This window comes from Erpetoichthys calabaricus, chromosome 17 (genome assembly GCF_900747795.2).
Source record: "Erpetoichthys calabaricus chromosome 17, fErpCal1.3, whole genome shotgun sequence".
NCBI classification, from domain to species: Eukaryota; Metazoa; Chordata; class Cladistia; order Polypteriformes; family Polypteridae; genus Erpetoichthys; species Erpetoichthys calabaricus.
Genome location: NC_041410.2, coordinates 87,430,207 through 87,447,520, shown reverse-complemented (window position 1 = coordinate 87,447,520; position 17,314 = coordinate 87,430,207). Strand labels below are relative to the sequence as shown.

The 17,314-nt window shown below is 38.2% G+C and overlaps 1 protein-coding gene across 3 annotated transcripts in view; it reads right to left on the bottom strand.

The window, feature by feature from the left end:
- The window catches only part of pde8a (phosphodiesterase 8A), a 324,022-nt gene that overhangs the window by 40,770 nt on the left and 265,938 nt on the right, over nt 1-17,314 (bottom strand). For all 3 annotated transcript variants that reach the window (XM_051920426.1, XM_028823660.2, XM_051920427.1), the window contains 9 exons: nt 13,888-14,028; nt 12,159-12,247; nt 11,928-11,979; nt 11,784-11,826; nt 10,895-10,972; nt 9,825-9,895; nt 4,299-4,463; nt 1,729-1,777; nt 1,324-1,459 (listed from right to left, as the gene is read on the bottom strand). In XM_051920426.1, the coding sequence (XP_051776386.1) occupies nt 1,324-1,459; nt 1,729-1,777; nt 4,299-4,463; nt 9,825-9,895; nt 10,895-10,972; nt 11,784-11,826; nt 11,928-11,979; nt 12,159-12,247; nt 13,888-14,028 (824 nt within the window). The remainder of the gene's footprint in view (nt 1-1,323; nt 1,460-1,728; nt 1,778-4,298; nt 4,464-9,824; nt 9,896-10,894; nt 10,973-11,783; nt 11,827-11,927; nt 11,980-12,158; nt 12,248-13,887; nt 14,029-17,314) is intronic.

Genomic DNA, 17,314 nt, shown 5'->3' with positions numbered 1-17,314 from the left:
GCGCGGGGGTTGCGTTCCAGAACCCCCCGCGAAAGGTGAAAATCCGCGAAGTAGAAACCATATGTTTATATGGTTATTTTTATATTGTCATGCTTGGGTCACAGATTTGCACAGAAACACAGGAGGTTGTAGAGAGACAGGAACTTTATTCAAACACTGCAAACAAACATTTGTCTCTTTTTCAAAAGTTTAAACTGTGCTCCATGACAAGACAGAGATGACAGTTCCGTCTCACAATTAAAAGAATGCAAACATATCTTCCTCTTCAAAGGAGTGCGCATCAGGAGCACAGAATGTCAGAAAGTGAGTGAAAACCAAACAAATCAATAGGGCTGTTTGGCTTTTAAGTATGCGAAGCACCGCAGCACAAAGCTGTTGAAGGCGGCAGCTCACACCCCCTCCGTCAGGAGCAGAGAGAGGGAGAGAGACACAGAGAAAAACAAACAATCAAAAATCAATACGTGCCCTTCGAGCTTTTAAGTATGTGAAGCACCGTGCAGCATGTCGCTTCACGAAGTAGCTGCACAGAAGTGAGCAACATGAAGATAATCTTTCAGCATTTTTAGACGAGCGTCCGTATCGTCTAGGTGTGCGAACAGCCCCCCTGCTCAATCCCACTACGTCAGGATCAGAGAATGTCAGCGCAAGAGAGAGAGAGAAAAGTAAGTTGGGTAGCTTCTCAGCCATCTGCCAATAGCGTCCCTTGTATGAAATCAACTGGGCAAACCAACTGAGGAAGCATGTACCAGAAATTAAAAGACCCATTGTCCGCAGAAATCCGCAAACCAGCAAAAAAATCCGCGATATATATTTAAATATGCTTACATATAAAATCCGCGATAGAGTGAAGCCGCGAAAGGCGAAGCGCGATATAGCGAGGGATCACTGTACACACCAATTCAGGAATGTGCGGACTGCATGTGGAGAGTGTCCATGTTAGGATTTAAACCCTGAACTGTGGAGCTGAGAGAGGCAGTGGCGCTAATCAATCTTTAAAACAATTCTAACCTAGAAGGGCAGATCATAAATTAAAAGCAAGGAGCCATTCCAATAATATTGGTGGTTGTAGGACATGCTACACAAACACCCTTCTCGTTAACCCGTGCACTCTAAAAGTGGAAATTGTACTTCATGGATGGTAAAGGCAACCAACAAAACTGCATTTATGAAAATTTTTAAAACTGGTGAATGTCACAATTGTGGAAGGAAACATACTCAATTATACGATAATGACAGCATTTGAATCTTTCTGGGGACCATTCTCAAGAAAACAAAGGCTCTGCTTTGCTGTCTTTGGTGGTATTAATATGCAAATAAACTAACCTTTTCAGAGTTGCACCTTCCAAATTGAAAATGTCAAAATCCCAGGACTCTTCATTTTCCATAGTCTGTGCTACTCGGGGTGGGATGTCATTCAGTGAGAGTGGAGTGATGAGATGACCAGCTATGTGATGGGTTTCTTTTTGAGGGGAAAGAAAACACATTTTATCACAATTCAATTTATTTCTTTAGATTTTTGTGTTTTTAAAGCTAAATGGTCAGAAGAATATTACTGGTAATAAATGGAGCATGATACTTTATTGATTCCAAGGGGATTTTTAGGTAAATGTACTTTAATTTAATTTATGTACATTTATGATAGTTCACATACAAGTAGCAGCCTATGCAGAAAAGAAAAAAATACTACAAATTTTTAAAATGGCATATAAATAAATAAAAGATGCCTACGTTTTGTTGCGAAGATGTACTCATTCCCTGATAATCTCCGTAATCCATCCTGAAAAACAGTAATTTAGCAATTTACTTTTTATATGTATAGCTGTGCAGGCGAATATTTTATTATGTAGAATGGAAAAATATATATTCTCCTTCCTCAGTTCCTCCAGTCGTCAAAGAGTTCTAGATAGATGTTCATACAGTTTTACCAAAATGGCATGTGTTTTGGACCTTACAAACATAAGACATGCCTGTCTGTCTGATGTCCTGTATTTTATATACCACAACAATATGAAAATGACAAAAATGCCAAGATTGCAACTGAACTTGCCATACCAGTCAACCTTTTGTACAGCACCGGCTCTGTCAGGTAGCACACTATTGACTATCAGAAAAAGGGGCAAACACAACTGTACTGGAGAAAGTCTACACGCTGTCATGTAATTTAACACACCCTGTGATTTTCAGTTGTTAAAATTTACATGGTCCAGTGATGAGATCACCAGTGGCATCTGCACATCTGGCAAGCCCTATGAGTAGGAGTCATGTAATGCGACATTGGCTTTTGGAGGAAACTTGTATGCATGAATATCGGAAAGCATTAATGTAGATCATTGACAGTTACAACACAGACGGCATCAGTGTACAACTTAAAAAATGCTTGAAACAGAGTCCTGGCTACTTTTATTACAGACAAGACTGGGAAGAACTCTTATAATGCAGACAAAGAATACCATTGACACACTGAGCTACTTCAGTAAAGCTCATACTGGGTAGGTTTTTGTTTTTGTCTTTGTCCCTCTGCTAGGCTGTATATGCATACATCCCACCCCTGCTGCTTTGTTTAAATTGTTCATACTGTACATACATTTGTTACCTGCTTTGGTGGTGCTCTGTTCTGGTATTGACTATGTCATCCATGTAGCATTTTATTAATAGAATATATGCATAATATATTCTGCCTTTAGCGTCCAATGTGGTGTTTAGATCTTTAATGTGTTTATTAGCTTTTTTGTTTTGTTGACTTGACGTTGTTCTTTGATTTGGAGTATGAGGTCTATTATTTTGGTATTCATTCATCTGATGGAGAGTAGGATGTCTGCCCATAGTGGCACAGACCTCTAGTTATGGACCATATCTTTAATCACGTGGCTTGATCAGCTAGTACTTCAGCATCACTGCTGTTCATTTAATCAAAATTGTTTTGATGCAGATTCTTAGTTAAAATAGTTCTTGGGATCAAGATTATGTTAAAATTGACTTTGACTAGTGCATGTCCACAGAAAAGCAGATGCAGACCTGGTTTGAGTAATGGGTCTGCATCCTTCATCCTCTCCTCTTCTGTCAGCGAATATGACACTGAATGTGTCAGGTCATTGACTCAGCTGACCCACATAATCTACAGTGACCATACCAGAGTAGGACTGGCACATCAGGCTGGTCCATGTAAGAGATTGTTTCATATTTCCACCTGTATTGCTGCTGAAACTGCTGGCATGTACAATTCTTATATCAGTGACAGGACAGTAAGAAAGAAATTCTATGTCGCCAGTCATAAAGCAAGGTGACATGTCACAGGCTCTCTGCTCAAACCTCCTAGTCTTCTGACCCTACAAGGTCAGAAAGACTTTATCAGGCCACACACATTGGTTATAGTCACAACCACCCTGATGAATGAATGCTGGTGTACATGTACTGCCTTGGCCTGCCTTCTCTTCTGGACCTCACAAAGCACCTCTGACAAGCCCACCACTGCAACCTTTTCCTGCTGTTGACCAGCAACTTTGTTAGGCCATTCCACAGGAATGGAATAACATCTGACGAGTGCAGCTTCAAAGGCTCATTGTTCATCACAGCTGTCGAGCAGTGGTGGCTGTAACAGGTGGTCACACAAGGCACTGAAGGACTGCAAGATGACGGTTCACATTCAGAGCTGAAATTGTTTTCAGGTGGTTCTTATTTTTCTACTATTTTCTTGTGTCGTTTGTTTATTAATAATTCATGAAATAAGGTTAAAATCTAAGTCTAACAGAGTGGTGTGTTTCTTTTTCCATCTATATTATAAACACTGAAACATTTGATGAGAACAGGTTATTTGGCCCAACAAAGCTTGCCAATCCTATCCACCTACTTCCTCCAAAAAAAAACATCAAGTCTAGCTGTGACGCTTCTTAAAGTCTTGCTGTCAACCACACTGCTTGGTGATTTACTCTGTTTGTCTATGGTGTGAAGAAACACTTCTCAACATTTGTGAAAAATGTACCCTTAGTAGTTTCCAGCTGTCTTTCTGTGTTCTTCTTGAGCTCATTTTAAAGTAACAGCCCGCATCCATTATCCTAATTCCCTTCATAATTTTTACAAATTGTATTTGTACTCCAGCTGAGGTCTCACTAGTGTGTTGTAAAGCACTAATGTAACCTCCTGTGACTTGTACTCCACACATTGAGCTGTATAACTCAACATTCTGTTAGTCTTCTAAATAGTGTCTGTGCAACATCTGGCTGTAGATAGTGACACCAATATATGTATGAGTGCATGTGTTTGTGTATGCAAACAGTTCAAGTAACTGCAAATCAACTTACTGACATAAGACCCCCAACAAGGTCACTTGTATGTGGATCTTCATCTTTGGTTCCCAGCTGTGGAGAATAAAGCTCAGTGGTTCGCAGGATCTCCAGCACTCGGTCTAAGGCTTCTGCCACAGGCATCGGGCTACTTTCTTGTGCAGCATTTATGATATTGATTACCTGAATTAAAAGTATGAAAAAGAAAGGCTTTAAAATGGTGGCATTATGCTTAAACATATACTTATCCATTTTTGTTTTTGAATTTACTTGATGAATCCTTGAGGCAGGGCACAGAAACTGATTAATCTGCAAGGCTTTTACCAAAACTGTGCTGCACCGCTTCATTCATTGTTTTACATGAATGTCCTTAAATACTTCATCAGAATGGTGCTGACGTTTATGTAATAACTGCTTCAAAGAAAAAGAGTAATGAATTAAATTACTGAAGGTAGCACTAGATACCAACTATTAGCTAGCTGCCAACTTGTCTTCTAAGAGCTGATGCAGGATTTACTTTGTTCGGTCACTGACAGTTGTGAAAGATAGGGGGAGCTCTCAAGCCATCTTCAAGCACAGAGTGAATGGCGAGGGGACCAAAGTACCATAAAAGGGCAGTTCAATGAGGAAGTAAAGCAAATGCTAAGAAGAAACAAAGAGAGGATACAAAGTACAAATAAATAAGAATAAAGCAACAAACATGACTCCTCTTAGTCTGACTAACAGGCCTAGTCAGTGCACTGGTACTCACTTCCTTACACAGTACTAGAATAAACTATTTCATTGTCACCTCCTACACCATTCTGTCCAAGTACCTCAGTTCTCTTTGGCCATAGGCTATGCCCTTGTTTCTCTCAACTCCCAAACTCCTGTTTTTTAAGTAGAATGGGTTTTTTTTTTAACCTTTGCCACTACTTCTGGTATCCTGAATGCCATGTGGAAACCCTGAGGCAGCTTGTATAGAGCTCCCTCTAGTGAAGTGTACTTTTATACTTTGGCCACCTAGCCTGATGGTCCTCTCCAAAATCTTGGAGGATCACATGCACTCTGGGAAGCTTTTTTGGGAACTCCCAGTATATTGGCAAATATTTCTTACTGCCTTCCTTTGAAAATTTCAGGGCTCTGAACTTGTGTGGAGTTCACAATTCAACTTGGCTAGGGGTCTGCAAAGTTTGTCCTGGAGCATGACTGCAAGTTTTTGTTTCAACCCAGTTTCTTAATGTGAAGACAACTGTTGTTGAAACACTTATTGCAACATTTTTAGGCTTGATTTTAGTTGTCTCTCTGTTGTCCTATGACCCTTCCCTGGATAAGCAATTCAGGAAGGTGGATTGAGTTAGTGGTCTCGCTTGTTAACACCCTCCCCATAGCACTAATCCCCCCAACCCACAGTCTTTACTAACTGCTTCTTATTAGCAACTTATTAATGGCTTCTTATTAGCAACTAGTCATTTAGCCCGTTACAATAACGGGCGCTAGAACAGTAGTGCATAAACATTAGTAGGAACAGTCTATATTAAATGGCAAGGGACTTTGACCTCATTCTTTTTGTTGGTCGTATTTTTCTTTCTTTCAGCCTTTCTTTTGTTGATGTTTACTTGCTGGGCTGACCGTTCTTCGTGGGCTGCTGCTGTGTATTGTGTGTCTGTGACAGTAATACTGTCTTGTACGGCTCTATTCAATAAGGGCGCGTAGATAATTTAGTTCAAATGGCTCTGGAATATGTGAAGAGCAACAGGTGCAGATCTTTATTTACGCGCGCCTTTATTCGCTGCGCCCTTTTGAGGCTCGCCTTTTTGTGTGCGCCCTTATTGAAGGATACCGTCTTGTACGTCCACTGGCTTGTACGTCCGTAATATATGTCCGTAATATACCTTTAATTTTCTCTGGCGGTAATACAGGCGTGCGCGTCGGTAATATGCCTTTAATCTCCTCTGACAGTAATACTGGCTTGTATGTGGCTGTAATATGCGTCACTGTATTGTGTACCTTTAATTTCCTCTCGCAGTAATACTGGTTTGTATTTCCGTAAAACGCCTCTAACTTTCTCTGACAGTAATATCACGCATCGCACCGTGCCCCGCGCATGCGCACTTCACCAGAAGACACCCACACACAGACACCTGGACGCACACAGGGATTTTATATATATAGATTAGGTGCAAATGAAAAAGGAACCAGCTGTTCTCCACCTAGACTCCACTTACACCTGTATGTAATTCCTCATGCACTATCTGGTTTAATATAACAGTTGGAAGGAAACTGAAAAGAAAAATACTGAAGGACTGAAAACTACTAATTTACTTCAGGCTACAAATTATTTGACTGATACCCTTGAGAAGGGAAAACTCTTCAGTATAAGAACAACCTGGCATGACAAAATGAAACCACTAAGAAGCCATCAAATTAAATAAGATCTGTTATTGGCAAGGGTTAGTTTCTAATTAAGCAAAAACTTGCAGCCACTACGGTCCTTCAGGATCAATTTTGCAGATATGTGATCTTGATTGTGCTGTTTCTAAGCAGACTGATGAAATACTGTTCTTTAATGCACTGCATACTGTATTCACCCGGATGGCTGGCAGTCTGTGTTTTGCATTTGTGTAGGAAGTTTAGTATATGCAGGAGATAAAACTGGTGGATCTTCATTTAAGAGTTGTAGCACAGTCCTCTGCCTTCGAGTGTTGCTGCTGAGCTAGTAGCTGAGCACTATATTTTATTTTTGCTGACTTCAGTATATTGTGTTGAACATTTTCTGTATAGTGTTTTTGTCTTTGTTGAAAATTTCGTATAAGAAAGATTTCAAATCTTATCTTTGAGAAACATACCGAATATGTAAGTTTTTCAAGCTGAATTATTGTAAGTTTTTAAGCTTTTGTTTTTAACCTCCATACCTTTCATTGTAAAGCGCCAGAGTGAACATGATGGTTTTTTTTTTATTTATATAAAGCTCTTAAATTTTAAACACAATTTCCTGTGGCAAATGTACATATATTATGTTTATGAAGAAATAACTTCAACTTGAAACATGCCAAACTAATCCTTTAAAACTGATTTGTATTAGGAGGTAATCATTTAATATTTTTCCGTAAAGCAGAAATGACTAAAATGCTTGAAAGAAAATATGTAAAACTTTGATTAAACTGCAATTAATTTTGATTAAAAATTTTATCCTGTGAGTATTCCTGAATCATTTATTAATCGAACAGCAGCCATTGTATTTATATATATACACAAGAAAGAAAAAGATAGTCTAAATTGCAATCATATTTAGAACAAGGCCTAAAAAAAATGAAAACACAAGTTTATTCATGTGTACAGTTAGTGACAGCAATAACAGTGCATGACAATACATCTTATAGGTATTGTTGCAGTTTGCTATACACACTTGATCATAATGAGCTGGAAGCACAAGAAACCACAAGAAGGACTAGGACTGAGAACTCGTGTATGGTTTTTTTTTTTTTTAAGGTGGGGACTGGAAGTGTATCAGACTGCAAATTTCCAAGAAAGGTCAATGGAAGTTCCAGGGAGACAGGCCAGGAAGGTCAAAGTAGAAAAAAAGAGAATTCAACTGCTTTCTCTGGTTCACTTACACATACTGTATAAGCTGGGCAGTTAACGTAGCATGCATATCTTTGAGGATGTGGAAAGAAAATCCCAGAGGAAAACCCAGGCAGTGACATGGGATTCAAATCCAGAATGCTGAGTCCAAGTGGTGACAGCACTAATGACAGTGCCATTGCACTGTCCTGGCAGTAATCTTTTGCTGTTGAGGTGCCTCCTAAATGTATACAATATTTTGAGTAAGTGATGACAGTGTATGTCTGACAGTAATCAAGAATGTGGTTTACCTTCAGACAAGAATGTCTCTTAAAAATGAGTGTGCATGGCAAGAAATGTTGAGCTAAAGGATTGCTCCCTTTATAATTCAGTGTAGTTTTTTGTTTTGTGAGAAAATGATTTTTTTTTTTTTCCTAAAGAAATTGAAAAGAAAATGGTTAAGTAGCAAATGTGGTTTCCAAAGGACAATCAACACCCCAAAGGAGTGGTGAAAAGTTATATAAACAGTACTTGTTATTATTACTGTTATTATTATAATAGAGTTCTGTGTTTACTGATACTGTCTTTACTTATTGAACTTTTGTAACAGGTGTTATTACAAGCTATAAAGTAAACATGCAGTATAGTACATTACATTACATCCAATCAAGTGATGTTCTAAGCATAGACCATTAATGGTGCCCCATTCAGCCCATCTATTGTTTAATTGACAAGATTTATAGATTCATTAAGTGCTGAAGCTGAAATAAGAGATTAAAGCTTGTTTATGTGAAAAAAACGCTTATGGGTCTGTTACACAAATTAGCTGATGAGCTGAATGCTAGCCAGACCGAGAGAGCTGTGTTTACACTCGATGTAAGCAAAACTCTTACACCATGAGATGGAAACAAATGTGATATCTGACAATACCTTGAAACCAGTCTTTTAAACCTTTTGTCGACCACCATGCCCAAGGAAATTTTTTTTAATTAGTGAAAATTAAAGTTGAACACAGCAGATAAGGACAATTACAAAAAATTCACCTAAAGTAGATTGTGGCAGTTAAATAACTAGGGCAAAAACCCTGCTGTGGGGGTGCCCCACCTTTCCTTGGTGCCCTAAGCACCTGCTCTTTTTTTCTTAATGGTTAATCTAAGGCTGCATCAAATTTAGCATGCAGGGGGGCCAGAGCTTATCCTTATGTTATATATTGGATGCAAGGTAGCCCTGGGTAGGGTGGTGGTCTAAGGCCCACTTAAGTACACACATATGCTCACAAAGGGAGAATCTGGAAATGCCAATGAATCTAACTCCATGTCTATGGGCATGTAAGAGGAATACTGGATATGCAGAGAACATGCAAGCTTCACACAGACAACAGCTGGGGGTATGCTGTTTTCCAAAAGCATTTTATCCTTTCAACTTTTCCAAGCTATTTTTATGAGGTTATTCACTGAAAATTTGCAATATTATAACATATAATATATAATATAATATAATATATATATAACCCTCTGTCTGGATTTCCTCCCATAGCCCCAAAAAAGTGCAGGTTAGTTTAGCTTGGCACACCACGAGTGTGGTCATCCATGTAAGTGGGCCCTGTGATAGATGGATGGGCACTAATCCAGGGTGTTTTCTGCTCTGTGTCGAGTGCTCAGGCCTCTTGTGACCTTGAACTGGATTAACCAGGTTTTAGAATATTATGTCCTATGTTTTATATAGAATATGTATAACTTCTAAAACCTCTGTACTTGTATGTTGTGATATTTTTCACTCTAGTCTAGACCCTAAACAATAGTGTGAAAGGTGGGTTGGTAATATTAATGTCTCAACATTGATACAAATATTTATCATTTGTTTACCAAACCATACAGCAAAAGTTACTTGTATTTCTAAAAGTAGCTATTTTTAAAATTCATAAAGTTGAATTTTGATTTAAAAAAAAAATCACATTAAATTTTGTTTAAATCATTTCGTATCTGTAGTTAAAATCTCTACCTTAGTAATTGGAGCTTCAATGGTCATAGAATGTATCCGAGCCATGGAGGAGTGCCTTCTCTGTGAACTACCTGAAAGAAAAATAAAACAAAATAAATCAGACTACACAATGGGATTTTCAAAAAAGGAAAGTGGGGCAAAATGGACAGAGAGGCTTTAGTACATTGCTGTGCTCCTCATTTAAGAGGTAGGTTATGTTTCTGTCACGCTGACCACTGCGCTAACATGGCTGTTGAATCTGGATGATGGCTTGCACACTTGGCCAGACAAGTAAATAATGCACTATAGCAAAATACAAGTAATGGTAACTGGTGCTGGAAGTGATGGTTATCTAGCACAGCAGTACTCAAGGTCATACCTGGGGGTCCCCTGTCACTGCAGGTTTGTGTCTCAACCCATTTCTCCTTTTCACTGGACTCCTAGCTTAACTGAGCAAGCCATTATTTCCCAGTTTCTATGCTTGTTGCATCCATCCAGAAATTACAAACTAGCGATGCCTATGTTTTTACTGAATGGAGCAGAAACTTCCATGTGATAAATGGGTAAGATTTCATTGTTTTTCTTTTCTGTTTATTTTGTAATGTTATGCTTATTTAGACAATTACAAGTATTTACTAGTAGGCACCCAAGCAGGTAACACTGAAGTGGCTACTCTTTTCAGAGTCAATTGTGTGGGCTTCTGCTCTGGTCAACATTAATTGCCAGTATTCAGATACAACTAGGAAAGCAAACTCCACAGAAAAAGTGAATTAAAAAATAAAACAAACTAAGCACTTAAAGATACAGAAAATAATACAAATATGTTTTAATGTGCTATAGGTGTACATCTGTCACTACTGTACTAATTGCACAATGAGGTCAATTAAAGGTAAAAATGACTGACTGATTGAGAAACTGGTTAGAACAAAAGCTTGCAGCCATGGGGGGCTTCTAAGACTGAACTTGAGATCCACCGATCGAGAGGAAATGCACACAAATGCCATCAGGAAGATTGATATTGTTATTCCTGAAACTGGCGTAAGTCCAAGCTGCTACACAACAGAGCAAAAAGCAGAAGCATCCAGACTTACCATCACTCCCTCGTGACGTTGTAGATCGAACATCTAATGAACCTTTCCTTCTGTCTTTGTGCTTACACGACTGGATATCTAGAAGCAGGAACAATTAATCTTTTGATTACATTTATGCTCATTTTTTAGAATATAAATTAGCTAACCTTCTCACTTAAGTAAAAGGAAGTCAGCAAAAAGGATAATGTCAGTACATGTAGCTAGTTTTTTATTTTCTTACTGTTTCTACTACATTGATTTTGAGATTTAAAAGTACCTGAATGATGATTGAAGTTTGATTACACACAAATGAGTAACTAACATGAAATAAGAATTGGAATGCAAAGCTCAAGCATTCCTAACCCTAAAGCCACCACATACACACCATGTGTACAGAAGCAATTTACTTATTCTCTCAGTGCTCTTATAGTATGGAGTATATCGTACAAATGTGAACTAAATGATAGTTACTATAAAAATGCACTATTTTCAGGAATGTTGCGTGTATGGCTACAAATCCTAGATGTTAACTCCCTTGATTATGCTAAATTCATATGACAATAATTCATTTCACACCCAGATTCAAGTACAATTGTAAGGCTTATTTTAAAGTTAGTAAAAATTAAATTAGGAAATTCAAATTTTCTTTAATCCCTTAAAAGTGTGTGTACACACACACACTGTACTTGGCACACAAAATACAGCTTCCTGTTTGTCTACTGATTTCATGTGGATATCAAAAGTGGTGAGTTGATCCTAAGACCAAGGTTTTTGTCATCCTGTGGTTTTTGTGTTTAATCTTCCCAACTCACAATTGTAGATTTGTTTCCTTTGTTCTAGTTCCAAAATCTTCTTAATTTAGAGACATTCTATCTCCTTTCTATATTGAAATAGCTGCCTTGACATTTACCTGTTTGAGATTCTGCTTGTACACGTTCATTTGCTTTATCAGCCTGCCCAATTGAAAAAGAAAAGCAATAGTTCAGAAATATCTAGACAGAATCATTGGGTAAACATACAAATTAGACCATAAAAGAGTAACATGCATTGTTACCTTATTATTGTCATTTAAAGGCCGTTTAATAGACACATAGTGTCTAATTTTTCTGAAAAAGACACAGAAGAAATTAATTTCATGAAGGTGAAATGTATTCAAGTCAATACTTCCCATTTATAATCTGTGTTTTACATTGACAGACAGAAATGCAACTATACCTTAGGCAGACATACAGATACATAGATATGAATGGCACTATACAGTAGACCGAGATGGACAGATACTTACCCTCCCTGCCCAATAACAGGGATAATCTTCACATTTTGTTGTATGCTATCTCCATTTTTCTTTTTGGCATAAAATATTCCTTGCCATTCCTGTAACAAGATTTAAAACACTGAACTGTTTCTTCAGATGCAACATTTGACATAGGTTCAGTTCTATTTAATGCACCATAGCATAAACTGAAGTGAACTTGTGCTTTTAGTGTTGTCAGTTTACAAGACTGTATCTACTTTTTTTAGTGGTTAATAACAGGAGACAGAATTCTGTGCCTTTGCCACTCAGTGCCGAGGCTCCCTCAAGGATGCACCGCTGTTCAATTCAAAATAAACAGCCCTGCTGTCATGAAGAGTCTGACATTTCCTGAATGACAAACTCACTCTCCATTGAAAACATTTGTTTGCAAGCACATTTATACTGCTGGATTCCTAATGTAACCGTTCTGTTCACAGGGTACTAGAAATTATCCTTCAGCCAAAGACGTTTTCACATCTGTGATCAGTTTTAAATTACTACTGTGTGTCAACATTATCAGCATTTATCAACACAGATGTATCAGGAAGAAACAAAACAAACTATACCCATTTTTTAATGTGTGCCATTATCCTCAAATTTAAAACACTCAATTTAAGAGAGAATTTCTGAAGAAAATAAACTCCACAAATTAATATATTTAAAGTAAACTTAATATGTACCGTAATAGTAAATTTGAGTTTACCCCATATTAAATTTAAATTAGATAGATGGATACTTTGACCCCAAGGGAAAATTAAAATATGGTGTCTATTCCCTATCTTTTGCAGCTGCTGTTTTAAATTGAACCTATACATTCTTCTAAGTCCCTTTTTGAATCAAGACCGGTTACTACCTATCACACGTCATCCATTTCCTTCCTTACTATCTGTTTATACCACCTGCACATCAGTACAGGTAATCCATCTATATTTTTGAGACTTGCCAGTACTTAGATTGAAGTCCAACTATAGAAAGCTTGGGATGCTGCTGGTGGAGGTGTTGTTAAGGCAAGCAGGGGCTGCCTACCCAGTGTTGTGTGTGTAGATCCCAATACCCCAGTGTAGTGATGGGGACACTGTGCTGTAAAACATGGTGCCATCTTTCAGATGAGACATAAAACTGAGGTCCTTACTCTCTGGCATCTTTTGAAAAGAGTATTGTATACCTCAATGTCCTGGCTTAACTGCCCACCACGGCCTTGTCCATTCTGCCCCCTAATCATCCCCTGTCTCTAATTGGCTATCTCTCTCACCACTTCACCATCTAATAGCTCATGTGTGGTGAGTGTACTGGCGCAAAAATGGCTGCTGTTGCATCATCCAGATGGATGCTACACACTGGTGGTGGTTGAAGTGCCTCCCCATTGTCTATGTAATTGTTATAATTACTAATTTATCCATCTATCTCTTAGGTAGTACTTTTTTTTTTTAGCTATTACAGTATAATTGATCATACAAAATGTATATCTACAGTATTTTCTTTTTTGCTTTTTCTTGTGCTGGCAAACTACTCTACACTATCTACATTTCAAACACTACCTCCTACAGTGTGGCTCCACATTTCCTCTTCATATATGACCTTATAGGCCTTAGCAGTGCAGTGGACTTAGTTCTAATTCTACATTGTAGAAAAGAGGCTTCCAGTCAGAGACAAAGTAAGTCCAATGTATTTTTCATGATAAATGATTGCAGCAGAGATATAACAAGCTGGGAATTCTCACCTTTCCTTTCTTTATGCAAGAATTAATAGTTTCCAGGAGATCAGCTTTATTTTTCTCACTTTTAGGCACTTCAGTAAAGTCTTTTCCTATTAATTCTCCTTGGTGATAACCCATTAAGGATTCAAATGCAGGGTTTACATACTGGTTAAAAAGAGCAAACAAAAATGCTGTGAGGAATAAGATTAAAACAAATTTAAAATTGACAAGCTATATGAAATTTAGACATATCTCTGATGAACATTATGACCGTAGCACTTTCAGTTGTAGCTCCCACAGTGCACAGACTTATTTTTCAACTTTTAAATTTTGAATCTAACAAGAATATTTTTTTTTCCTAATCAAGCTACATTCTTACCAACATAAGTAACACTTGTGGTAAAAGTGCATCTGGATGTGTGGCAGTTGTTGAGAAACGAGCTGGGCAAGCAGCGTATCCTTTTGGCTAACTCCTCTCCAATGACCCAGAGCAAGTCGCTTAACCTGTTTGAGCTCACACACACTGGCATGTTGTTGATTACTTAAAGGGATTTTACACAATAAAAAATGTTGGCAGGCAATGCAGTCTCCTGACTATGGTGCTGAGTTAAAAACCATAAAGGTGAGGGGTCAGTGTCCCCAACTCTTTTCTTCATTGTTTCCCTGACTGAGTCAGTTTAGCTGCGAGTACATTATAGAAGTATGACAGTACAGTTTACTCTAATATGCTTTGGTATAATGTTAAAGTAAGCAATTATATAAAATAAAGTGTTCTGGTGGAAAGCGTAAAGGCTACAGCAGTAGCTTATAAATTATAAGGCAGACAGCTCGGTCACCATCCTGATTGATTATTGTAACTTAGGACAACAATACTACTAGTGCAGCTTGGAAGTTCCTTGGTATGATGCTTATGACAGAAAGTGCCTTATTAAATTCAAATGTTAAAGGAATCCTCCACCCAAAATGTTTTGGTTTTATATGTTAACTTACCCCGTGAAGTTTGTAGTGGTGGCAGAGAAAAAAATTGCAATCTCATGTTTTCATAGAGAACAGAGATAACTGACTTTCTGTTAAAAGGTGACCCAGCGGTGACCATAACTGGACAACAGCTAACTATATCTAAAATATCCCAGAAAAAAAATCTTGTGTTACTCGTGTCACATATTCCATACATCATTTAGTTATATGTTCATTCACAATATGCAAAAGCATTACTTTTTTTCTAAAATATTGTTAAATAAATATGTCCAGACAATGAAAGTTGTCCACAAACAGGGAGCCCCATCACTTAAGCCTGTGCTTGTGAACTGAAGACCCACATTTCTCCCCCAATTCACTGATCAAAAGTCCTGTCTTCAATTCAAAAGCACGGCCCCATATGAATGGACTTACTGCTCGTGGACTACTTTCATTTTCCACAGTTATTTATTTAACTATTTTATTAAGAAAATAGACATATTTAGCACATTGCAAGTATACAACTGAATGACTAGACCTGTAGATTATGTAAAACAACTAATGCGAGATTTTTTGGGACATCTGAAATATAAAGTTGCTATAGTCCAGTGATGGTCACCATTTGGTCTCATTCTGTCAAACGTTTATGTTCCTTCTCTATAAAACCATGACATTAATTTTTTTTTCTCTGCCACCAATACAAACTACTTGGGGTAAGTAACATAATAAAACATTAATAGTAGCCAGCTTGGCCCCCACCTCTGAACGGCTGCATGGTGCTTAGCAAGTCACTTCACTTTCCATCATGGCAATCATATAAAGAAATGAAATGTTTCAGAACAGCACTTTAAAATGATGTTGATATAAAAGATTGCTATACAAAGCAAAATTATGTTTACTTCAATATCATCTACATATAATATATATATATATTTAATATACTAGACATTAAGCCCGTTACAATAACGGATGCTAGAACAGTAGTGCATAAACATTAGTAGAAACAGTCTTTATTAAATGGCAAGGGACCTTGACCTCATTCTGTTTCTTGTCTTAATTTTTTTTGTCAAAAATATTTTTGCAAGAAGCCTAAAGTAAAATAATAATAATAAAATAAAATAGAAACATATATGACAATACAGTAAGTATAATTAATATTACATTTATCCTGTCCTGTGTGGCTGTTGATTGATGTGTTGTGTCTGTTTGAAGATCTCCTATCCTGCTTCTCTTTATTTTAGCTTGCTGTGGCGTCTCTCCAGCAAGTACTGTGCAGTTCCCCAGCAAGTATTTTAATCTGTGCTGGCGTGCAGCTGATTATTGTATGTGTGGCATCTCCCCAGCAACGGATTTTATGTGGGTGAAAATAAATCTACTTTTAAAAGTCATCCTATTGTAATATCATGAAAATTCGTATATTTAGGAAAACCCCTTCAACGACTGACACTTTACCGGGCCAAGCTTCTTAATCGCAAATCTGACATCCTCAGGGTGAACATTTGCACAACAACAAACACTAATCCCACCTCTTTGGGGAAGCTGGTCTCCATGTCTCAGTACCCGATTGGATTTTTCGTGCCTTATGTTTTAGGTGTTACCTCATTTACCAAAATCCGATTGGATCGGCCGCGCAATATGTTATAGGTCCCACCCTCTCTGTCTTGTGTGACGCGTCAGGCGGCCTTTGAAGCATCTGCTAGAGGCCGGTGACTCTGCCACTCATTCCGCCCTTCCCTGTACTTCCACCTTGTCCGTAATATGCGTTTAATTTTCTGTCACAACAGTGGGCAATCAGCAGAGTCTCCCCAGGAACTGATGTAATGTGTGGCGTGCAGCTGATAATCGTGGCTGTGGCGTCTCTCCAGCAAGTACTGTGCAGTTCCCCAGCAAGTATTTTAATCTGTGCTGGTGTGCAGCTGATTATTGTATGTGTGGCGTCTCCCCAACAACAGATTTTATGTGCGCGGGCGCGAGTACCCAATCAGCACTCTCCCCAGCAATGATGTCCTTTATTAAAGAGTGCCCCGTGCATGCGCACTTCACCAGAAGACACACAGACACACACACACACACACGGACACATGGACGCACACAGGGATTTTATTAAAGAGGATAATATCTGATCATGTCCACAGGGTCACCAGGAGTCAATACCTACCCTGTAAACAAGTGACAGAAGGCAGGATGCAGCCTGGATAGATGTCCGCCCTCTGCCGGGACCACTTGGCTATAGTAAATGCCCTTACATTCACACCAAGCCAAGTTGGTGTGGAAAGATGTGACTTTAGATAGATTTTGACTGTAAATTGCCCTGGTGAAAGCAAGTGTGGATGCGCGTGTGAACAAAAGTGCCCCATGATGCTTACAGATTATGACATTCACCTTGCTGGAAACATCAGCACTCTCACTGGAAGAGCATGTTCAAAAAATGTTATTGCCAGATAACTGCAGTGAAGTGCCTCTATTGGCATGTTCAATATAAGTGGCTTATCTG